This window comes from Ictidomys tridecemlineatus, chromosome 4 (genome assembly GCF_052094955.1).
Source record: "Ictidomys tridecemlineatus isolate mIctTri1 chromosome 4, mIctTri1.hap1, whole genome shotgun sequence".
Lineage (NCBI taxonomy): Eukaryota > Metazoa > Chordata > Mammalia > Rodentia > Sciuridae > Ictidomys > Ictidomys tridecemlineatus.
Window position 1 is genome coordinate 64,458,330 of NC_135480.1, and position 25,374 is coordinate 64,483,703.

A 25,374-nucleotide genomic window follows, 5' to 3' on the forward strand; every position below is an offset into this window, starting at 1 on the left:
CCTTGTCACTTTTTCTTACCATAAAGATTCTCTCCTGCCTCTTCTCTTCCAGGCCATTCCCCAGTATGCTATTCCTTGCCACTCCAGCTCCAATGTGGTTGTGGAGCCCAGTGGGCTTCTGGAGCTAAACAACTTCACCAGTCAGCAGCTGGATGATGATGAGACAGCAATGGAGCAGGACATAGACAGTAGCACGGAGGATGGAACCGAGCCCAGCCCCTCTCAGAGTTCTGCCGAACGGTCCTAGTGTTTTGGACACAGGAGTGCACTTTAAAACCTGCTTGGTTACCAAGTGTCCAGGGAAACTTGTATTTTGATGTCTAAAAAAAAGCACTTTGCCCATACATAGGCTGTGGACCCTGAAACAGCAGTGTTTCAACAAGATATTGCTGCAGGAGCAGCATTTTAACAAGATAAAGCTCACAGGGGAATGTACTTTTTTAAAAAAAAATAAAAATAGAAAAAAAAAGAAAGAAAAGAAAAAGATGCACATCTACAGAGACTTCAGACTTGATACTCTTTTTCTGTTGGACCATGGCCAATGGAAAAGTTTTGTCTTACAGTGGAAAGAGACCTTTCCTGTGAATGTTTCTCAACTGGTTTCCACTGAGCAAAATGTCATAAAAAAAATACCATCAAAAAAAGAGAACATGAATAGTTTGTATTTTGAAATGATGTGTCAGGAACAATTTTTTTAAAAATCTTGTATGCTTTTGAAAATCCCTGGAAGTGTTGAATTGGTTGAAGTTTTACATTTGCTCAGTTCATAATTAGTTTATAAATTTCTAGGAAAGTACTGGCATTAAAGATTCCTTGTTGGATGGTAGAAACCAGATCCCTAACCAGTGAGAAGTGCTTTTTGGATGGCTTGTACATTCTCATCTGATGTATGCTAATTTATTGTGTTGTTCTTTTGTGCTCTAGGTGGCACACTTGCCTTCTATTTATTTAAATGTAAACATTTCAAAGCAGACCATATTCCTTCTGACACATTTCTTGTAAACCAGAATTGCATACCCTTTCCACCTCCCATTATCCCTCAGCTGGCTCCCTGCTGTAAAAAAACTTATTAGAAAATGTTTCATTGTGAAACAGAGGAAAAGAAACATTTTCTGGCCCAAAGGAAATGTTCATTTATGTTAAGGAAAACAAATTATTCAATCATATGATGCTCTCTTAATGTTGAAATTGCACATTCATGTTAGACTGAGACTTTGAAAATAATTTTTACATACTTTTGTTTAAACCTCTTTGAAATGTATAAAAAGTTAATCTGTAGTTCTCAATGTAATGATTTTAAGCATTCTACCTTTTTAAGACACAGTTTGTTTAAGCAAAGTCTTGTGATCACTGTCACAAGTAGAGTGAGGGGTAAGGGGGTGGAGGGTAAGAATCAATTTGGACAAGTTGTGGCAAAGGAAACTATACTTTTCATTTTTTAAAAAATGTAAATAGAAAAATTTTTAACGGTTTTATATAGATTTCATTATAAATAAGCATTTTAAGACTGACAAATGTTGAACTGTACATACATAGATCAGCATAACTGCCCAATTTTTTGGTGCTGAAGTACTGTAAGTAGAATTCATCAACAGTCTCCTAATTTTTGCGTCTACATCGGGAAAGAAAAAAAAAGCTGTGATACTGTGGTTAATAAATTCCCCGTAGAATGACACAGAAGGTTTCAACACAAACTTTCAGAAATAGATGCACTGGTCTATGGTGGTTGTCAATATTTCTACTAGATGATAATGACTTACCCATAGATGGAGCTGTTGGATATCATTTCATTGTAAAAATTCATGTTTGAAAAACTTTGTGACTGTTTCTAGTTGAGTAATTTTTTTAACTTCTCCTGGGTTATAGACTTCTTTGAAAATCTGATTAAACTATGAACTCTTTCACCAAAAAGATACACATGCCAATATACATGTTAGATTTCACATACAATTTTAGGGACTCTTGGGTCCCTAAATGTGTCCATGTATTCCAGGTTAAGCCCTCTCTTGTGGTCAGTCCATTACTTACAGATGTAAGTTTTTATAAAATAAAATCTTCTAAATATTCATGGGTCAGATAACAAGAGCGAACTTGAATAAAGTTATTCTGCATATTCGAACAGCATAGCATACCTGTATCCCTTTGAGAATTTAGCCTTAATATGTTTCAGCAACTGAAATGGCAAATGAAACTGGTATAGTCTATGTACAAAATCAAGTAAGAGATTTAAGATATTTTTTTCTTTCAAAGGTGCCAATGCCAAGTAGACCACAAACTTAACTTATTAACAAATATTAATTAGGGCTCTTCTGTGTGCCAGATATTGTTCTAAGCTGGGATACCATAGTGAACAAACATAAAATCCTACCCTTACAGAAGTTCGTGGGCACGGCTTCCAGCTGATGAAATAGATGTGAGGAATGAAGGAAGGAGAAAACCAAAATGAGGCTGAGGTTTCTTGAATTATTAATGGTGACACCATATATGGATTTTCAGACATTCTTTTACTGAAAGTCTTAGCATTGTATCTATTAGTATTTCATGTTTATTCTCATAAGTTCAAAGTAATTTTATATTATCTCTTTGAAGGATATTCAGAGATTATGATGCAATTCTACCCAGTTATTAGAATTCTAAGAACTGTTAAGCAGTGATAAGAAAGAATCATGGTGTTTAAAATAAAACTATATAGTTTAAAGTAAACTTTAATAAGTGCCTAATACTTCAGATAGAGCTTTTGGTGAATTTAGAAACAACTTATAGAAAAAAATAGCTTTATTGGGATATTCATATGCCATATAAATTGTACAGTTAAGTGGGTTTTAGTACATTTCCAGAGTACTAATTATCTATTGCCATAATCAAGTTTTAGAATATTTTCATCAACACCCAAAGAAACACTATTCCACTGAACATCCAACTCCATCCCGTAGTGGTAGCTACTTTACTTTCTGCCTGTGGATTTGCCTCTTATTGTATCATAAATATAATCATACAGTAGATGGTCTTTCATAACTAACTTCTTAGCACAATATTATCAAAACTCATTCATATTATATAGCACATATCAGTGGCTTTTTATGACTATTCCATCATGTGGATATGTCACTTTTAAAAATCCATCAGTTGATGGACATTGTTTCCACTTTGGAGCTGCTTATGAGTGATATTGCTGTGAACACTTGTGTATAAATTTTACTGATGTTTTCTGTTCTCGTGGGTTTATACCTAAGAATGGGGTTGTTGGGTCATGCAGTAACTGTTTTAACCTTTTGAGGAACTGCCAGACTGTTTTCCACAGAGAATGCCAGTTTTTCATTCCCACCAGCACTATATACAGCTCCAGTTTCTCCACATCCTTGCTGACCCTTGCTACTGTCTGTCTTTTATTTAGCCATCATAGTAGGTAGAGTGGGTACCTGATTGTGGTTCTAATTTACATCTCTTTGACTCGATGAGCATTTTTTCAGGTACATCTTAGCCATTGGTATGTCTTTGGTGAAATACCTATTCAGGCCCTGTGCCCATTTTTTCAGTCAAATTATTTTTTTTCCTACTTAAATTGAGGACTTTTGAAGTATAAGAAATGCTTCTAAAGAGAAAATCTGTCTCTGGTAAGTTTTCACCTTAAAATATTAGGTTAATTATAGTTCTTCCTCTATAATGTACCAAATTGCTTAACATTCTTAATTAGTATAGTTTTTTTAATATTTATTTTTTTGTAGTTGGACACAGTAACTTTATTTTATTATTTATTTTTATGCAGTGCTGAGGATTAAACCCAGGGCCTTGCACATATGAGGCGAGGCTCTACCGCTGAGCCACAACCCCAGCCCCTTAATTAGTATAGTTTTATAGCTGAAAACTTGTTTGTTTTGCATTTCTTTCTGTAAGGTTCTCACAGTCACCTGCCTTGGGTAGGAGATAGCACAAAGGAAATAGTGGTTAGGTGATCTGGATTTGAGTCCCAGGCTCCTCTAATTATTGCTCATGTAAACTTGAGCAAGTCACATTCCCTCTCCACATTAGTTTCTGTATAACCCAAAGTATTTCTGACCTCATGAGAGAATTGTGAAGACTAGGTGAATTGTTCTTGTAAAATTGTTGGGTGTGGTACTCAGTTTGTTGTTGGTGGTTTTCTTTTCTTTTTTCTTTCTTTTTTTTTTTTTTTTTTGAGTCCATTTGTTATACCACTCCCATTTTATAAACAGAAAACAAGGACTCAAAGAAGTTGAAGACTGTACCAGAACTCATAGGTTAAATGCAGATGGCATCATGCTGAACCACTGAATTAGTGCTGTCTCTAGAAAGCCACATTTGTGCCACCAAAGGAGACTGGTTGTTGAAGCATAGAGGAACTTGGTGTGGGACTCTCAAGCATGTCTTGTTGGCCATAAGGGTCTTTACACAGGTGCTCAGTTCAGGTGTGTTTGTTTCTTAGTTCAATTATGTGTCACAAATCCCATATAAGAGGAAGTAAAGTGAAAGAGCACCATATAAGCAAGACTTCCCAGAAAAGATAGCGAAAAAACAGACTGCTGCCTCAGCTTGAAGGCTTGCAAGACTTTGAGCTGTGTCAACCTATATATTGAAAAAGAAGAATTGAAACAAGAATAGGGTCAGATTTATACTTGTAAGAAGGCCCACTCTGCCTTCTTCCCTCTTCCCTGCTCATAAATACACTAACTGAAAGTACTTTTTTTTTTTTTTAAACCAGACAAGCTGACAATCTGTGAACTTTTAGAACAAACTCTATAAAGCTTAAGACAGCAAGGGATAGAGCAGCATTACATTATTTGATTCCTTAAAATAAATGGTAAGTAGTCTTCCCTGCACATAGTTCTGCCCAGTGTCCTGACTTTCTCCTCCTTGCAACAAATAGTCGCTGGACACTTTCTGTGTGCAGACATTGGGCATGCAGTTGACCAGGGGTTTCAAGCCTACTAAACAGGCATATTATTCAAACAAGGACAATGTATTACATGGTAAGCCATGATAGAGAAATACTTTGTACCATGATAACATTTGAATGGGGAGGTTGAGGAGAGTGTCTCTCACGAAGGAGTGTGTGAACTGTGACCTGAAGGAAGGGGGAGAATTAAAATTTAACTAGGCAAAGAGGAGGGAGGACAATTGTCCATGTAGTAGGGACAGCAGACTCAAAATTCTGGTGGGAGAAAATCTCAAGTAGGCTTGTGTGGCTGCAGCACAAGGAGCAAGGGAATGGCAGAAGGCAGAAGCCAAACAGTTTTGCAGGTTATGATAAAGGTGTGTTATTATTTCTTTTGTTGTTTTGTTTGTTTTTGCAGTACTGGGAATTGAATCCAAGGATTCTGTGTCACTAAGCCACATCTTTATCCCTTTTAATTTTATTTTTTTATTTTGAGACATGGTTTCAGAAGTTACCCAGGTTGGCTTTGAACTTGTGATCCTCCTGCCTCACTCTCCCAAGTCACTGGAGTCATAGGTGTGCACAACTTTGCTCAGGAAAGCGTGCCTTTATTTTAAGAACAATGGCAATTTCTTAGAAAACTTTAAGCCATTGGAACTGGCAGAACGAACTCATGTTGTTTTGTTAGAGGAAAAAAATGGCATGTCTTTTTTATGTCAGTCTCATTTCCTTGTCATTTTTTGGAACATCTTCTAAAGTTTCCCAAGACAGTATGATTCTGGCATTTAAGGCTCTGAGCCAAAGCCTGAACTTGCATTCTAGATTCATATCCATTGCACTGCCTCTGCCCACTGCACACCTCCCTAACCCACACACACTTTATGCCCTGCACTTGAGAGTCTCATTCATCCCTCAAAGTTCAGCTTGATGAATTCCCCTTCCTTCAACAAGGCTGCCCAGATCTCTTCAGTGAGGAACCATCCCTCCCCACTGCTGAGTTCTCTAGCATTTGGGGGAGGAACAACACATGATTAATAGTACTTACCCAGGTTACTTTCTGTGAATGACTTGCAGTATACAAGGATTCCATATAGGCAAGGATTCACATTAAAAAAATATGTTTTGAAGTTACCCAGTACTTATGATACCTGATAGAAATTCTAGGTGTGCACTGTAATACAATATGAGGATTCCTTGGAATCCCCCACAACATACCTCTCGAAGTCCTTGAAATACAATATTCTAGAGAGTCTTTCTAAAACATTCTTTCAGCATTAAGTGATAGGCCCTGAGCTTTCTCAGTTTTTTTCTTAGGCCAGTGTTCATTTGTTACTGTTAGTGAGATCATTAATCTTGATAAGATTCACTGTTATTCAGCTAATTGCATTCCTATTTAGTTCTGCACAGGATCGCCTGTTTTCCTGCATCGGAGCTGGTGTTCATCAGGGTTTGTGCTCAACCCACATCCTCGCTCTGCAGTCTTCCTGGGGCTTTCAACTTCCACCTACATATAGATGAATTGATAATTCATTGAATGTATTTATTAAGAGCTTTATCATAGGCACTGTTCCAGTTCCTAGGGATATAGTAGCAAACAATAGCAAAAAAAAAAACCAAAACACTGCCCTATGTTACATTCTAAACAGGCAATAAATTAAAAATGCATACAATCTTAGCAATAGCAAGAAAAAAAAGATAAGGGAGGAGAACATAAAATTCTAAGGTCTATGTGAAAGTTTAGATAGGTCAGACAAGGAAGGTCTCACTGAGAAAGGGGTTTGAAAAAATTTGGAAGACACCTACAGAGCTACGCTGCTAGCTCTGCAGGTGTCTGCAGGAGGAGTGTTCAGGTGCAGGAACAGCAAATGCAAAGGCCGGAGTTACACACCTGGCACATGTACAAGGGTAAGGAGAATAAAGAGAGAGAACTAGAGTGAATGGAGAATGAAGAGTAGGACATTAGGGGAGGGGGAGAGCTGGTTCCTAGTTTCCCCCCATTTTTAAAATGGGTACATTATAGTTGTACATAATGATGGGGTTTCATGTTATATATTCATATGTGCACACAATATACATAGGGTTCCTCGTTTTCTGAGTGTTTTCATCATGAAAGGGTGTTGGATTTTATTTGTTGTTGAATTTAATTTGCTATTATTTTGTGAGGATTTTTTCATCTATATTTATAAGGGATATTCATTTGTAACTTTCTTTCCATGTGGTGTCTTTATGTGGTGCCTTTATCTGGTTTGGGTCAGGGTAATATGAGCCACGTAGAATGAAGTAGAAAATGTTCCTTCTATTCTTTTGGGGAGCAGTTTGAGAAGGATTAGGGTCAATTCTTTAAGTATTTGGTAGAGTTTGCCAGTGTTTCTTTCTAGTCTTGGACAATTCTTTTGTGGGAGGGCTAGGGATTGAACACATTGTGCTCTGTCATTGAGCTGCATCCCCACCTTGCTAAGTTGCCCAGGCTGCCCTTAAACTTGGGATCCTCCTGGTTTAGCCTCTTGAGTCATTGAGATTGCAGAGGTATACCACTGCACCTGGCTCTTTTTTAAAAAATATTTATTTGTGTATCTTTTTAGTTTTAGGTGGATACATTAGTTTGTTTTTATGTGGTGCCGAGGATTGAACCCAGTGCCTCATGCGTGCTAGGCGAGCACTCTATCACTGAGCCACCACTCCAGCCCTTGGCTCTTTACTTTTTATATCAATCAAATTTGTTGATTTGTTCATGGTATCTTTTTTTTTTTTTTTTGAGACAGGCTCTCATTAAGTTGCTTAGGGCCTCACAAAGTTGCTGAGGTTGGCTTTCAACTTGCAGTCCTCCTGCCTCAGCCTCCAGAGCCACTAGGATTATAGGCGTGTGCCACTGTGTCTGGCTCATAGTATTCTTATAATTCTTTTTTTTTTAACAACTGAAAATCAATTTATTAAAACAGTTGACTTAGGCATCTGCAATGGTGACTTCAACTTCCACTCCTGGTTCAATACTGGTGGAAGTAATCTGTTTAACAATCTCAGAAGGGCTGTCTGTGAAAGTCAATGAGTCGCTTGTGTATTCTCATCTGGAAATGATCCCATGTCTTGGAACCTTCACCACAAAGTGTTTTTCTTGTAGTGATCCTCAAAGTCTTCGTAGGCATGCGAACAGGTCCTTTCACTTTGAGATTCTTTTCCTTTGCACCTCTGATCAAGTCAGCACACACTTTCTCCAGCGACTTCACGTTGCAGCTGGTAAGGGTAATTCTGATTCGATGATTCGCCACCTCTGGTTCCACGGGTGTCTTTCTGGTGTCTTTAAATGCCATGGCTGCGGCGCAGCTTCCTGACCAACTTGTTCCTCGGCAAGAGTGAACAGCAGTGAGTCAGGAGCAGAAGCAGGCAGAGGACTGCTCCTCCGCACCAACAACCGCGTCGCTCGCTAAAAGCAATTCTTTTTACTTCTATAAAATCGGTGATAATGTCCCTACTTCCTTTTTTTTTTTTTTCTTTACTCTTAAGCATCTTTTACTGCATCCTGTAACTTTTGGTGTGTTGTGCATTTTTCATTATCTCAAAGTGTTTTCTAATTTCCTTTATGATTTCTTCTTTGACCCATAGGTTGTGTAATATCCACATTTGTGAATTTTCCAGTTTTCTTTCTGTTATTTCTGTTTCCATTCAGTTGTGGTCAGAGAAGATACTTTGTGTGATTTCAGTCTTTTCAGACTTATTGAGACTTGTTTTGTGGCCTAACATATGGCCTATTTGCTAATGATACAGGTATGTGCATGCACATGTGAGGATGTGTACTGGTAATGGAAGGTGGGGTGTTCTATATGTATTTTTTTTACATCTAGTTGGTTTATAGTGTTGTTGAAATCTTTTATTTCCTTATTGATCTTTTACCTAGGCATTCTATATATTATTGAAAGCAGTTACTGAAATTTCCAAAAGTTTCCATTATCATGGAATTTTTTCTCCCTTTGATTCTATTAATATTTGTCTCATATTTTGGTATTCTGTAGTTTGGTACATATCCACTTATAATTGTTATATCTTCTTGATGGATCAACCCATTTAACAGTATACATTGTCCTTTGTCTCTTGAAACCGTTTTGACTTGAGATCTATTTGTCTGATAGCCACCCCAACTCATTTTTGGTTAAAATTTGTATGAAATACTTTTTTTTATCCTTTCACTTACAGTATATTTGTATCTTTGGGTCTAAAGTAAGTATTTCGTGGATAGCATATTGGATCACGATTTTAAAATCCATTCTATTATTTCTGCTTTTGGATTGGAGATTTTAATTGATTTACATTTAAGGTATTACCGATTGGAAAGACTTCCTTCTACAATTTTGTATTTGCTTATGCCTTTTTAATCGTCTTGCACCTTTTCAATCCCTCATTTCCTCCATTACTGCCCCACCCTGTGTGTACTGTGTGTGGCGGAAAAGAGTTGTTTTGAGTCCCTTCTCATTTTTTTTTTTTTTGCATCTTTTTTAGATATCTCCTTTGTGGTTGTTATGGGTATTTATATAAAGTGTCTTAAATTTATTGCAGTCCAGTTTGAACCAATACTGACTTCAACAGTATACAAAAATTATATAACTTTGTCCCCCCCCCATGTTGTTACAGATTACATCTTTATGTGCCCCAATAACATATTTATCATTACTTTTTAATGCATTTGTCTTTTAAACCATGAAAATCATTGTCTTTTAGACCCTGCTGCAGGTTTTTCTGGGCTTTTTATTGATGTTGTTGTTGGAGGTTATACTAATTTGTTTGTTTAGTGACTTTTCCTACTTTTTTTTTTCATAGATTACATTTCTTTTCAAATGTGGTTCCTTAAATTTCTGTTCCTTGGCTTGTGATCAGCTAGTGATTGACAGATCTTGAATGTCAGAAGCTAAGCAGACAAACAAAAACACTTCTCCCAGTCTTTGCAGATGGCCTCTGTGCTCTGATCCCTCTTTTAACCTTACCCAGACTTCAGTGGGCCTAGGACCAATCAGAAGTCTTAAAACCTCACATGTTTTATGGGATGAGACTTTCTAAATTTCTTCTTACACAAGGGTGCTTTTAAATGTTCTAATTTCCCAAGGAAACTCCCTGCTTTTCCTTTCTGGCCTTAGGTGATCTTTTACATATCCCAACCAAAATCCTTTGCCTCAGGCATCTGCAGATTGTTCACCAGCCTGACAGTATTCCAGAGTGCTGTCTGGTGCTATTCTGGTCTAGGTGAGTTGAAGTTAAGACAAAACTGAGATGAGCATCTTGCATCTGTCCTTCAAATAGCCCTGAGATAGGTTAGAATACACTTGCAGAATAATTTATAAGTAAAGTCTGCTCTCGTCTTCCAGAACTAGGGAGCAGGGTCCTGCAGTGCAAACATGGGCTAACATCTTCAATACTGTCATCAAGTCAGGGAATTGGGCACGTCCTATTAAAAATGTCACAAAGTGTTTTCTCATTTATTATTGTGGTAAAATATACCACATATATATTGTATATATGTAGCAAAACTACCATTTAAGTATTTTTTTAATATTTATTTTTTAGTTGTAGTTGGACACAATACCTTTATTTTATTTATTTTTATGTGGTTCGAGGATCAAACCCAGGGCCTCGCGTGTGCTAGGCAAGTGCTCTACAGCTGAGCCACATCCCCAGCCCCCATTTAACTATTTTAACTATTTTTAAGTGGATACTTCAGTAATATTTAGTATGTTCATTGTTGTGCCATCATCACTACTATCCATTCCCAGAACTTTTTCACCAACCCAAACTGAAACTCTGTACTCATTACATGTTAATTCCCTGTTCCTGCCTCCCCCTGTTCCTGGTAACCACTATCTATTTGATTTTCCTTTTCTTCTTGGTTCAGTGTTTGGATGACTGTTCATCTAAAATCTGACAGTTGGTTCTGACATTCAGTTAGTTTATTGATTCTGTTTGCAGTGATAGGAGTTTAGAGCTACCTACTCTGCCATTTTGCTGACATCACCCAACAGCAAGCTTTTAGTCCTGGACACCTTGGAAGAGCAGAATGGCCATTAGCCAAAATGGGAAAGACTGTGGGAAGATTGCATTTGGCGGACAAATATCACAGATTCAGTTTTGAGTATATTCAATTCAAGATGCCTACGAGGCATCAAATAAAGAATGCAGGTAGACAGAGAAGAAAAGAGAACCAAAGACAGAGTCCTGGGGTAGGATAACACACAGGTCAGGAAGATAAATCAGCACTAGGAAAGAGACTTAGTAGGAGTAGCCAGAAGGGTGGGAGGTGAAGCTGGAGATTGTGGTGACTTAGATAGTGTCTGCAGCTAAGTAAGAAGATTTGTGTAGTTGGCCACATGGAAGTCATTGGTGACCTTGGGAAGATGAGTTTTGGTGGAATTGGAAGCAAAAACTAAGGGGAATGGGAGGGGAGAAGTAGAGGCTAAGTACAGATAATTCAACAATTCACTGTGAAGAGGAACAGAGAAATGAGACAGTTGCTAGAAGGGTAGGTGGGATCAAGAGGTGTTTTTTGTTATTGTTTGATCATTTGTTTAATTTTCTTTCTTCCTTTCTTTCAGCCTCCTAAGTTGTTGGGACTAAAGAGTTTTGTTTTAATGTGAGGATTTGGGATGAGATTGATCCAATGAAGAAGAGATCTCAAGTTCATGATGCAGGAAAGAGAATTACTAGAGCAGTGTCCTTGAATAATGAGAGGGGATGAGGTCTAGTAGGGGTGCTGGGCTCATCCATTATAACAGAAAAAGATGATGTGAGGAGACAGAATCAGGCAGGTGGAGAGATGCATTTCTTCAATTTTCTGTTGACTCCCCAATCTATATCTGCAATTGCTACTCTTCCTTGAGTCAAAACCTTAGGATATCCATGACTGGATTTCCTAAAAGTGTTCCAGCTTTAAGTTGTCCCAAACCAAGACCAACTCCTTTCCTTCCAACTCTGCTGTTACCTCCTGTCCATGGCCTCCCATCCATGCTGAAGAGGGGAAGTGTCCGTGTTCCGAGCATGGTGGAGGCCTGAGAAAATGGCAACCCAGAGCTGAGGCTGGAAGATGATTAGGCATTTACTACAGGGGTTCAGAGGTGGAAGAGGCACAGACAGGGCACCCCAAGGTGAGTGGGAAACGGGCTGGGTGTGTGTGACCAGGAGCAGTCACCCAGAGGCCAGCGCACAACAGCAAAGCCTTGCCAGGATCTGTAGAGTTACCCATTGTTTGTTATATGATCCAAAGAGCTGCTTGAGTTTTTCCTCCACAGCGCTGGATTATCTTCTTGCTGGGAGAACCCTGACAATCAGGTCTTTTCTTCCTCTGGACCTGGCACAGGCTGCTCCATCCTTGTGTGGTGATTTACCTCTAGTTGTTGATCAAACCCCCTGTTGACCCTGCATCTCCAAATTCACCTCCTGGGCCTTGCCTGTCTCCCTCCCCCTTATTAGCCTCCTCACTGATTCCTCTTTTATGGTTCTCACCTGAGATCCTAGTTCTTCCTCCATGAGCATTTCACACTGAGAGTTGACCTTAGCACAGGGTCTGCGTGGAGGAAGCCTCAACAAGTTTGTTGACTGACTGTACAAAAACCCACAAGCCATCCTGGTTTTAGGTCTCTGCACACAGGTGCACAGATTCTTACTAACTGAAAGGCACAAGCAAATTGCAGAAATAACATCCTTATTTCAGTTTGTTTTTAGTTGAGGATGTTATTGTTGTGAGATGTTTGTGTATCATCCATTCTGGACTCAGGGGACAGTGCCCATCTCTGCTGTCATTTGTTCTGTTACTTCAAAGTACAGGAAAACCACGGGTGGTGATTTTAGAATCTTATTCAGAACCTTCAGTGAGTGACTCATTTTGCATTGACGACTTTTCCGGATTGCTGCAGTTCAAATAAATTAAGCAACAGGACATTGTTGTTGTTTTTGTTGTTAATTTTAACCATTTTAGATAGTAAATTTCAGACATGTGTTATCATACTTTCCTGACCAGGATTCCACTGGCTCATTTCTTCAAAATCACGATGAACATAGTTCTAATTTTCCAGCCAGCGATGAGTATACAGAGACTTGCTGGAGGAGGACTAGGAGGAGGAGGGGTAATTTAGTGCTGTCACCTGGGAGGCAGCTCAGTCTCTCTCCCGAGCAGAATCTGAACTATAGGCCAAAGTCCAAGGTCTGAGCAGCCACAGAAATTAAAGGAGCAAGTGAGGGAAAGACGCTGGCCCTGACCCCAAACACGGCCTGTGAATCTCTGACTTCAACGCACCTTTGAGTCACGTTGGATAAAATTTTAGCTTATTCTGATCCAGTAGATCCAGATTGGATTCTGGACTGGGATCTGATTTCTGCATTTTTAACAAGGTCTCAGGCCAGACTAGTGCTGGGGGCCACAGACTACACTTTTGGTTTCAAATCTTCAATTGACCTCTGAGGTTTTCTCGTGGTCTTGGGTGGACCTTACTGGGAGGCTGATCTTTAGAGTTGGCTCTGAGGCATCCGCACACAACCCTGGGACTCATGTTCCTCCAGGGCACCTGCTCTCAAGTTTACAAAGTCCCTGTTTCCCTTCATTCTCATAGTGCTCCTGGGAGTTCAGGTAGCAGCACTGTACCAACTGGGAAGCCAAGTCCCGCTGACGTACCTCCCCAGACTGGATCAGGGCTCCTCCTCAGGGCTGTGTCACTGCAGTTGTTGCCTCTTGGCGTGTCTGTGCTGACTGTAGACAGCCTGTGGACTCTTGGCACTGTGGGAATATGGGGGCCAGCTGCATGTCCCATGTGTGTGTGCCTGTGTTAGAACGAAACACTGATCACCACTAGCAGCGCCAGCACTGGGGGCCCTGCAGGCTCCCCTGGGACACCCTGGGACTGGCATTTCCTCTCTGCTTGAATCTCTTGATGATGCCCTTGCCTCATTTTATTACCAAAATACTGTCATTGCAAGCAGCAGTGACTGACCCCCTGCAGCACCTGCCAAGATGCTGTTAGTGCCGCAGCCCTTTAAGTCATCGAATTTGGGCAGGCTGGGCAGGCTTGATCTGCAGCATCTGCCTCTCTGCCTAAGGGTTTTATCTGGCCATTAGTGGCCACCTTGCCCTGTGAAAGGCACTGAAGTGCTGGGGAAATTCATGCCCCTCATTCCACCAAGGGCTAATGGAAGCTGGAGTAAAATTAAGCCAACTCTTAAGTTGGGCCACTCTGAAGTGTTTTCAGCTCTGTTGAGGCTTACAGTGGCAGCTTGCTTGATAGTGTTTCCCTTATTCGATGCCTTCTCCTCCTCCTCCTCTTCCTCTTTCCCATAATCCGGATTCCTGGATCTCATCCTAAACAAATGATAAACGATCAATAACCTGTCTCCAAGTCTGCTGGGCAACCCACTTCTTCCAACCACTCCACAATTTCTACTGACCTACTTACAGCTGAACCCACACACCTGACTTTAGTCACAGTGGAGAAGTGTTCCATTTCCTTGGTAAGGTATCATCCTCCACCAAAGACCTGGCTTCTCAAAGATTTTCCTCCTCACTTTGCCCCCCCCCCAATCTATACAACATAATAATTCTCCTCCTCCTCCTCCTCCTCCTCCTCCTCCTCCTCCTCCTCCTCCTCCTCCTCCTCCTCCTCCTCCTCCTCCTCCTCTTCCTTCTCCCTCTCTCTTAGATCTTTCTAACTTGCAAACATACCTCAATATGACCTCTCAGGCCATAGTCTTCCAATTCTGGCCAATATGGAATAACAGTGACTTGATTTTCTGTTCTGCCTGAAACAATAATATATGACAGTGGTTTTCAAGGCACTGGACATCAAGCAACAAAGGCTAGAATTCTTGAGAGATGGGAAGCCTGTGATTGTCCCAGCAAAGGGAGCAGAACCCAGACAAAGCCTGGTAGACTCCATTCATCGAGCAGACAGCTGAATCAGAAAGGAAGCAAGAACATGCAGGAACCTGCAGAGGGACACGCCAAGCATTCAGAAGGAATCTGAGCGTGCATATGAAGAAACTACCTGAAGCCAAGGAAAGATGCACCAGAGAGGATTAGTGTAAATGGAGCTGGCCAGGAATGGTGCCTTTTCCTGCCAGTCCAGTCTGGAAAGCCTCATGCCTGACAAGACATGGGGTAGAGGACTCAAAAGGGTCTTGCCTCAGTAATAGGCAATAGTAATCCCTAGACTAAATGCTACTCTCATCCCACCAAAGTTTAAAAGAAAGACCAAAAGGGCCAAACTGTTGCCAAGCAACATAACTGCATCCCCGAATATTTATATAGATATAAAAATGTCCAAATCTCAAGGTAATATTCATAATTTTAGATTGAATAAAAAGTGCCAGCCTTGCAAAGAAGAAAGAAAATACAACCCAAAATGAGAAAACTCAATTGAAACTGACCCAGGATTGACACAAATGTGAAATCTGGCAGACAAGAACATTGAAACCATTCTCACAGCTGCCTAGTTAGATACATTCACAAGTTAAGTGAAGATGTGGGCAAAATAAAATAACCCAAATCAAGCTTCCAGAGATTAAAACTATAAGGTCAGCTACCAATAAACATACTGAACAGAATTACAGCAGATTAGGCGTTTCAGAAGAAAAACTAATAAACTTAAAACAACAAAAACTACCCAAAAATGAGAGAGAGTACTAAGAATAATTTTTTAAATGAATAGATCTTCAGTTAACTGGGAGACAACTTCAAGAAGTTTAATATATGCATTAAGTGGATACCTTGGGAAATAAAAGATATGGGAGAAAACGTACTTGAAAATAATGGCTGAAATTTCTCCAAATTTGATGAAAACTATAAACCCATGTGTCTAGAAGCTCAATAAACTCTAAAGCACAAGAAATATGAAAGAAATTAAGGCAAGATAATTCATAGTTGAATTGCTTAAAATTTCTGATAAAGAGAAAATCTTAAAAGCATCAAGGTCAAAGGAGAGAAGACATGTTACAAACAAAGGAACAAAGATTAAATAAGTAGATTTCCTTTCATAAATAATTCAAGCAAGCAGACAGTGGAACAATATCAAATACTGAAATAAATCAGTACCAATATTCTATATCCACTGAAAATATTTTTCAAAACTGAAGGTGATTTTGATAATACACTGTTATGGGGCTGGGATTGTAGTAAGCTGTAGAGCGCTCACCTAGCACGTGCAAAGGCCTGGGTTCGATCCTCAGCACCGCATAAAAAAATAAATAGATAATACACTATTATGTAGGATGTTGAAATTAAGGGAAATCTGATGAGTATATATGGGAACAAAGAAGAGAGAGATCCAAGAGCAAGATGACTTAAACCTAATCACATAATCAATCACATTAAATGTAAATGGTGTCCTCCTAATAAAAAGGCATAGATCCTTAATTTGATTTAAAAGCAAGATCCAATTATACATTTTCAAAATAGACATAAATAAGTTAAAAGTAAATGTATTACAGGCAACAATAAATGTTGGCAAGGATGTGGGGAAAAAGGTACCATCATATATTGCTGGTGGGACTGCAAATTGGTGCAATCATTATGGAAAGCAGTATGGAGATTCCTCAGAAAACTGGGAATGGAACCACCATTTGACCCAGTTATCCCACTCCTTGATTCATACCCAAAGGACTTAAAATCAGCATACTATAGTGACACAGCCACATCAATGTTTATAGCAGCTAAGCTATGGAACCAATCTAGGTGTCCCTCAATAGAGGAATGGATAAAAAAAAATGTGTTATATATACTCAATGGAATATTACTCAGTTTTAAAGAAGAGTGAAATTATGGCATTTGCCAGTAAATGATTGGAGTTGGAGACTATCATGCTAGGTGAAACAAGCCAATCACAAAAAAACAAAGGCTGAATGTTTTCTCTAATAAGTGGATGCTAATTCCCAATAAGGTACCGGGTGGGGCACTAGGGAAGAATAGCATTACCTTAGATTACGTAGAGAAAAGTGATGGGAGGAGAGGGGATGTGGCTATAGGAAAGATAGTAGAATGAAACAGGCATTATTACTGTATGTATAATGTGACTACATGACCAATATGATTCTGCAATATGTACACTCAGAAAAATGAGAAATTATATCCCATCTATGTATGATATATCAAAGTCCATAAATGCATTCTACTGTCAAGTATAACTTGTTAAAAGAAATTTTTAAAAATTAAAAAAAGAAGAGGAAAAAATAAGTAAATGTATTAAAATATATTCCATACTAACAATAAGAAATTTGAAGTGACTATATAAATGAGAGATAAAGTAGATTTTAGGGCAAAGAATTTTATCAGGGATAAAGAGTATTATTTTACAGCAAGAAAAGATCAATTCATCAAGACTAGATAATCTAGAACCATATAAGCCTAATAATAGAATTTCAAATTCTATCCGGGGGAAATTTGATAGAAATGCATGGAAAAATGGCAAATTGAATTTGTAGTTTAAAATCTTCCCACATAGATTAGTCCAAGCCTACATGAGCTCAGTAGTGAATTCTACCCCACATTTGAGAAAGAAATCAGGCAAATTCTATGCAAACTCTTACACAAAATAGGAAAGAAGGAAATACGTCCTAACTCATTCTATGAAATAGTGCTTCCTTCATACTCCAAACACACATACTACAAGAATTGAAACCACAATCTAATCTTACTCATAAACAGTTGTAAAAATTCCAAACAAAATTTTAGCAAACTGAATCTAATTTAAAAAGACTAATACATCATAACCTAGTGGAATTTATTCCAAGAGAGAAGGTTTGCTTAACATTTGTAAATCAATCAACACAATCAAATTTTTTAAAAAATGATAAATTTCTCAATTGGTGTAGAAAAAAAAATTTTATAAAAATCCAGATGCATGCCCAATAAAATCTCCGAGAAGACTACAAACAGAGGGAAATTCCTCTACCTGATAAAGCGCATCTACAAAGGCCCCCACAGCTAACATAATATTTAATGGTGAAAGACTGAATACTTTTCCCATTGGATCAGAAACAAAAAACCAGGATGCTCATGTCACTTTTACTCAACACTGCACTGGAGGTTACAGCTAATGCAATAAGGCAAGAAAAGAAAAGAAAAGAAAATGCATTTACATTTAAAAATTAAAAATAAGTAAAATTGTATTCACAAATGACATAAATATCTTTGTAGAAAATTCATTGAAAACTAGAAATACATTAGTATATGAGCTTATTAAGTTTGTAGAATCCATGATGAACTAAATAAAATCAATTGCTCTTAAAAATAAAAACAGATTAAACCTCTGTCATGTTGAATTAGGTGATAAAACCAAAAACAATCTAAAGGAAAGAATTTGATAAATTAAACTTCATCAAAACTAAGGAACTTTTTTTTTTTTTTTGCATCAATGGATGCTATCAAGAAAGTGAAGCTGGGGATGTACAGCATTTACCTAGAATGCACAAGGCCCTGGGTTCAACCCCCAATATCCACCCCCCCACACCAAAAAAAAAAAAGGAGGGAAAACAACTACAGAACGAGAGAAAATATTTGCAAATCAAATATTTGATAAAGACATAGAATCTGAAACATACAAAGAACTCTTAGAACTCAATAATAAAAAGTTAACCCAACTGAAAAATAAGCAAAGGATTTGCATAAACATTTCTCCAGGGTTGATATACAGAAGACCAATAAGCATGTTATGATCATGATCATAATGTTAACTTGTTGAGAAAATGGTTTCTTATCTTGTTTTTTGCTACATACACAGTAGATTAAACAGTAACAAACCTGAAGCAATAAAATTGGCCAACCATGCACTAAGACCTCTCAAACTATGAGACAAAATAAATCCTTTCTCATCAAAGTTGTTCTTGTCAGATATTTTGGTCACTGTGATGCAAAACTGATTAATACAGATATTATTAGCTACTGTATAAGTCTGTGTGCTCCTCCTTGGTCATACTCTTCCTATCTTCTCAAGACTAAACCGCTTTCCTGGTTTTTGTTATAATACCTTGCTTTAAAAAATACTTTGGCATCTACTTACTTATGCATGTTTAAATAATATATTAATCAGTTTTTTAAACTTTTATGTAAATAGAGTTATGCTGATGTAGTCTTCCATGATTTGTTTTTTTCATTTGACATTATGTTCATAAGATTCTTGTGCATGGAAGGGTATGACTATTCATTATTGTTATTGTATATATAGTGTTATTTTTTTAAGAATTTATTATTATTATTATTTAGTTGTAGATGGACATAATACCTTTATTTTATTTGTTTATTTTTATGTGTTTGCCGGGGATTAAACCCAATACCCCACACATGCTAGGCAAGCACTCTGCCACTTAGTCACAACCCCGGCCCCTCTATAGAGTTATTTTTAAAAATATTTTTATTAGTTCTAAATGGACAAAATGTCTTTATTTTATTTGTTTATTTTTCTGTGGTGCTGATCACTGAACCCAGTGCCTCATACATGCTAGGCAAGTGCTGTACCACTAAACCACCACACCAGCCTTGTAGTGTTCTTTTTATTAGATATAAATTGATTTCCCAGTCTACTGTAGGTGAATGGTTTCTAGTTTTTCTATTATGAAAATTATGCTAGAAATGTTTTTGTACATGTGCATTTTTATCAGGCTCAGGAATTTATATAAATTGATTCATCTTTACTAGATAATGCCAAATAATTTTCTCAGGTGATTGTATTAATTTATAATTCTAGCAGCAGAGTATATTCCCCATCTTGGGCAAAATGTAATCATTTTATACTAATTATATTTTGCAATATGATGAACAGGTGATCATATTGCAAAAATACACACACACACACACACACACACACACACACACACATAAATTTTAGAGTAGATTTCTTGCCAAGATAGGAAAGAAGTCTTGTGTAAAAATTCTCTCTGTTGCTAGCATCTGACATTACCACGGCTGTTTTGTTATAACTGAGAAACCAACTATTAAACAATACCCTTTATTTGGGTTTTGCTAATTTTTCCACTAATGTCCTTTGTTTCTGTTCCAGGATTCCATCCAGGATACTACGCTCCATTTATGTCTCCTTAGTCATCTCTTGTCTATGGCAGTTTCTTAGACTTTCTGGTTTTTCACGGCCTTGACAATTTTGGGGTGTATTGGTCAGGTATTTTGAAGATTGTTTCTCAGTCTGTGTTGTCTGATGTTTTTCTCATGGTTAATCTTGGGCTATGAATTTGAGGAAAGAATACCAGAGAAGCAAAATTCTCATCATATTTGATCAAGTGTACCTGCTATCAGTGTGACTCATCACTGCTGATGACCCTTCCATGTTCTTCAGAAGAAAATTACACACACACAAACACACACACTCTCCCTGAACTTAAAGTGGGAGAATATTATGCTCCACTTCTGGAGACAAGAAATATCTATGTAAGCTATTTGGAATTCTTCTGTTTGAAATATTTGTCTCTTCTCCCCATTTTTTTTTACTGTAGTAAATAATTTATTTATATCAATATGACATAATTTTTAAAAAATAATTTGGGCTATAATATACTACCACACTATTTTGTTGCTGGAGTTGTTTTAGCTTTGATCATTGGAGACTCCTTCAGATTGGAACCTTTGTCCCTTGGCATGTCCCCCAGCCTTTCGTTTTTGTAATACTTCCTTCTTTTCTGGCACTGCTAAATTCTTCAGGCTCATCTTGCATATTTTCTAACCCTGCTCTAGAAGCAGCCATCTCTCCAGGTAGCACTGGTTCCTTTTAATGGAGAGTGGTATTAGAAACCAAGATCTGAGTGAGGAGTGTGATCACTATTACTGGGGTGTCACTGCTTTCAGTCCCCATGCTGAGAAACCTACTGATTCATGCCTAAAGCACCTCTAATCATTTCTGTGTATGTCCATGTATCTTAACTATGCTGATGCCTCAGACTCAAATCCAGTATAACCCTGTTCCCTCTGGCCTTCCGCCTTGCTTAAATGTAACTCTCTGCCCCAACAGTGAGAAATCTCCCATCGATCATCCGTTTATCTATTTGTTCAACCTCAGTATTTATGCACAATTGTGAACCCATATCCCTGCAAGAAACTTTACCAACTAGAAAACAGTGTCTGTGAGTAATTCCTCTTGTCTTTACCCTCTACAGTTTCAGTCAAAACACTTTTTTCAAAAAGTTACTTAGCTCAGCTCCTTTTTCCTTTACCCCCTTCAAATGTTGTTTCATACATTTGTAATACAGTTAGCTTCTTTTGTTGCAGTCTGCATTCCATCCTGGAGCCCTTGACCTTCTGGTTGATTGATTTTCAAAATTTACATGCATTAAAGTTCACTTTGCTGTAAATTTTGATAGGTTTTGACAACTGCATAATGTCACTTCTCCAGAACCATACAGAGTAGCTCGATCACTCTAAAACCTCCCCTATGCTTTCCTGTCTGTTATCAGCTCCTGTCCCCAAACCTCTGTCAACCACTGGTCTGTTTTCCATCCCTATCATTTTCCTTTTTCAGGAAAAAAAATATATACACACACACACACACCTATATTCGTATAACAGGTAGCCTCTTTGGTCTGGCCTATTTCACTTAGCAAAATACATTTCAAATTCATAATTTTCCCATTAATTAATGGTTTGCACTTTTTTACCACTGAATATTATTCTATTGTACCACGATGGGACAGTTTATTTTATGTGTCAACTTGGTTAAGCTATAGGCCCAGTTATTTAATCCAACTGGTCATGTAAGTGGTGCTGTGAAAGTATTTTATAGATGTGGTTAACATTTACAACCAGCTGATTTTAAATCACATAATGTGGGTGGCCTCATCCCATCACTTAGAAGCTAGAAACAATCATGTTCAGGATTTTGTATTTATTTACATGTTTGGTTCACATTAATAAATTACTAGGAGTGTGATGCTGGGCAGTATTGTAGTCTATGTTTTTGTTTGTTTGTTTGTTTTTGAGAAACCACCACATTTTCTTGCATTGTAGCTATTCTGTTTTGCATGCCCCCAGGACTGGGGGAATGGTCCTGTACTCCACATCCTCACCAGCATTTGTTATTGTCAGGATTTGGGATTTTATGCATTCTAATATGCATGTAGTAGAATCTCATTGTTGTTTGAATTTGCATTTTTCCCTAATGACAAATGATTTTGAGTGTAATTATATTTTTATTTTTACTAATTATTATAAAAGTAGATTTGATCTTCATATATTTATAGGTCATATGATGTTTCTTTTTATAAAATAAAGCTGTTCAAGATTTTGTCCATTTTTTCATTTGACTCTTATTATTTTCTTAATTATTTATTTATTGTACTAGAGATTAAACCCAGGGGTGCTTAACCACTGAGCAATATCCCAGCCCTTTTTATTTTTTATTTTGAGATGAGGTCTTGCTAAGTTGCTTAGGGCCTCACTAAATTGCTGAGGTTGGCTTTGAACTTGTGATCCTCCTACCTCAGCCTCCCAAGCTGCTAGGATTATACGCATGTGCCGCCATGCTGGGCTTCTTCTTATTTCTTTATGTATTCTGGGTTTAACTTTTTTTTTTCTTCTGATGTTGTATATTGCAAATGTTTTTCCTTACTGTATGGTTTGGTTTTCACTCTTGAATGCCCTTCAATGAACAGAAAACCTGTCTTTGAACTAGAGCATTTGCTCTATTTACATTTCATGTAAATATGGATATCCTGGATATATACCTATTATTTATTTATTGTTATTTTGTGCTCTCTATGTAGTCCGTCTGTTTTATTTCTTGCTCTCCCTTTCTTACCTTCACCTGGACTATTTTGTATTTTTGATTTTTCGTTCTACTGGGAAAATTGGAAGGAATCTTCCTCTCTTTCCTTTTTGTTCTACTCTACCTTCCAAATGGTTTCTTTAGAAAAGAAAATATACTCCTGAACTTAACAAAATCCAGTGTAGTCAGTATCTTTACCTCTTTCTTCTCAAGCAATAAATGGAGCTTAGAACACACAGCCATGCTGGGGACCACGTCCTTACCACACGGGGCTTTGTGGAACATTTCATATCCAAGTTATAGCAGCATGACATTGCCTGTGTTCTGTCTGAACTTCTAGCATTTCTTATCGTTTAGGTCTTTTAGCAATGGTATCTCTTAGTTTTGGTTTTGTTTTGTCTGAAAATGAATTTATTTTAGTGGGAATAGGCTCCTGGGTAGCAGTTCTTGCTGTTACTACTGTTTTCTCTTTCAGTGCTTTGAAGGTATCACTAACCTGTCTTCTGGTTTGAATGGTTGTAACAAAGAGTCTGGCACAGTTTTTACCCTTGTTCCTCTCACAGTTATGTATCCTCTTTTTTTCCTTTGTTGATCTTCAAGATTTTCCCTTTGTTTGTGTGTGTGTATTTAATATGAAGTATCAGCTTCAGGGCTTGTTTTTTTTGTTGTTGTTGTTGTTTGTTTGTTTATATGTAATAATTTGGGGATTTTCTTGGCTTCTTAGATCTGTGGTTTGATGTCTGTGTATTTTTCATTATGTTGGAAAATTCTCAGCCATTATCTCTTAGATAGTTCTCGTTCCCCATAGTCTGTCTCTCCTCCTTCTGGGGCTCCAAGGGCACGTATTTAGACTGTTTGGTATCATCCCACTGTTCTTGGATTCTCTGCTTGGTTTTTATTTTTTTGTTTTCACTCTTCTTTGTGTTTTAGGTTGGATAATTTCTACTGACCTATCTTTGAGTCCACTGACTTATTCTTCAGCTATTTTGAGTTTTTTGAAAAGTTATGAAAAGAATTCTTCATCTCTTGTATTGCAAATTTTGTTTGAGGGATTTCAGTTTGACTCCATATTATAGTTTCTATCTCTTAACTTAAACTCTTCCACCTGTTCTTGAATATTCCACCTTTTCCACTAAATCCTGTAACATATTCCTCTTTGTTATTGTTATCATTTGATATGAAATGTCCCCGAAGACATGGTGTGTTGAAGGTTTGGTTCTCAGTGCAGCAGTGTTCAGAGGTTGAGCTCCTGGAAAGTGATTAGATCATGAGGGCTCTGACCTCATTACTCGATCGATCCATTTGATGGATTAATGATTTGATGGCATTATTGGGAGGTGGTAGAAACTGTAGGAGTTGGGGCCAGGTTGGAGAAAGTATGTCACTGGGGGTGTGCCCTGGACAGGTATATCTTGTCCTCAGCCCTTTCCTCCCTGTCTCTGCTTCCTGAGTTTCAGAGCAGCTTCCCTCCACCATGCCCTTCCACCATGATTCTGCCTCACCTTAGGCCCAACGCAATGGAGCCAGCAGACATGGACGAATCCTCTCAAACCATGAGCCCCAATAAGTCTTTCCTCCTCTAAGTTGTTTTTCTCACGTATTTTGTTCCAGTTATGAAAATACAGTTGTTTAAAAGCCCCCTAGTGATAATTCCAACATCTGGATCATCTCCATCTCTGAATTTATTGATTGCCTTGTCTCTACAGTAGATTGTTTCTTGCTTTTTGGGGTATGTCTTTTATTTTTGATTAGATGTCAGAAACTGTCAGAAACAGTATGGAAAATGAAATAAATGGTTCTTACATCTGGAAATAGGTATGTCTTCTACAGGGCTATTAATAAATGGAGAGGAGTTGATATCAGGACTTGAGTTGGATTTGGGTTTGTTGATACTGTGGTCTTCTTGAGTGCATCACAGCTTTGGATTCTTCTAGAATGACTTCGTGATTAGGGCTGGAACTGAGATGCTGGAGGAACCATGTCGTGATCCCTGCCAGTCTTCTCAGTGATCCCTGCACTCCTGCACCACAGAGGGGCTCTCTCCACACCCTTGCTTTTCTTCCACTGGTTGGCTATGTTGCTTCCTGCCTGGTGCTTGCAGGCTGCTAGTGGGGGCCAGGAGGGTTCTCTTTGTTAGGTTTCATCCTCAGTCCTGGGCCTCAGGGGTGGGGAGGGGCTTTCTCAGCATTCCTGCGCCTTCTTTACCAAAAACATCTAAGGTAGTTCTTGTACTGTGTAGGATTTCCCGCTCTCCTCCCCTAATAAGAGATTCCTGGTGGTATTCATTTAGGATTCTGGGTCTGGGACAGTTTCCTTTCCTCTGTCCTCCACTATCAGCCATGAGATTTTTTTCCTGTGCCCTTGGAGCAACAGGTTTGTTATCTCTGCCCAGGTAGCTTGAGGTTTTTGTTCATGTGAGAGAAGGGTCTTGGCGGGAGGACCAGGCTGTGCTCCTTATTTCTGAAGACCTCCCACACAGATGCTCCAAGCCAGGTGCTCTGTGCTGTGTGCCTCATTCACCCTTCAACGCTTTTTCCAAGAAAAGAGCCTGAAAGTATGTTGAAATTCCCTTGGAGTGCGGGCTCCACACTGTCATGCTAGCCAACACTCAGCTTTTAGCAGCTGGTTAAGCTTTAAGCTGTTTTCTTCCTATTTGCTTTTCTGGTGGCCAGGGCCTCATCCTCCTGTGCTCTGTCCCAGTTTCATCTCTCCTCAAAGGTGCCTGCCCTTCTTTGGGATTTAGGGTACTTAGTTGTCCTCTGA

General features: G+C 38.3%; 1 protein-coding gene and 1 pseudogene across 11 annotated transcripts in view; one reads left to right on the plus strand and one right to left on the minus strand.

Annotated features, from left to right (window-relative positions):
- Positions 1 to 8,318, plus strand: part of Emsy (EMSY transcriptional repressor, BRCA2 interacting) — an 89,064-nt gene extending 80,746 nt beyond the window's left edge. For all 11 annotated transcript variants that reach the window (XM_005323219.5, XM_078046696.1, XM_021725108.3 and 8 more), the window contains one exon: positions 53 to 8,318. In XM_005323219.5, the coding sequence (XP_005323276.1) occupies positions 53 to 247 (195 nt within the window). In that variant the 3' untranslated portion in view covers positions 248 to 8,318. The remainder of the gene's footprint in view (positions 1 to 52) is intronic.
- On the minus strand, positions 7,835 to 8,199 carry LOC101961988 (small ribosomal subunit protein uS10 pseudogene; annotated as a pseudogene).
- Positions 8,319 to 25,374: the final 17,056 nt, after the last annotated feature.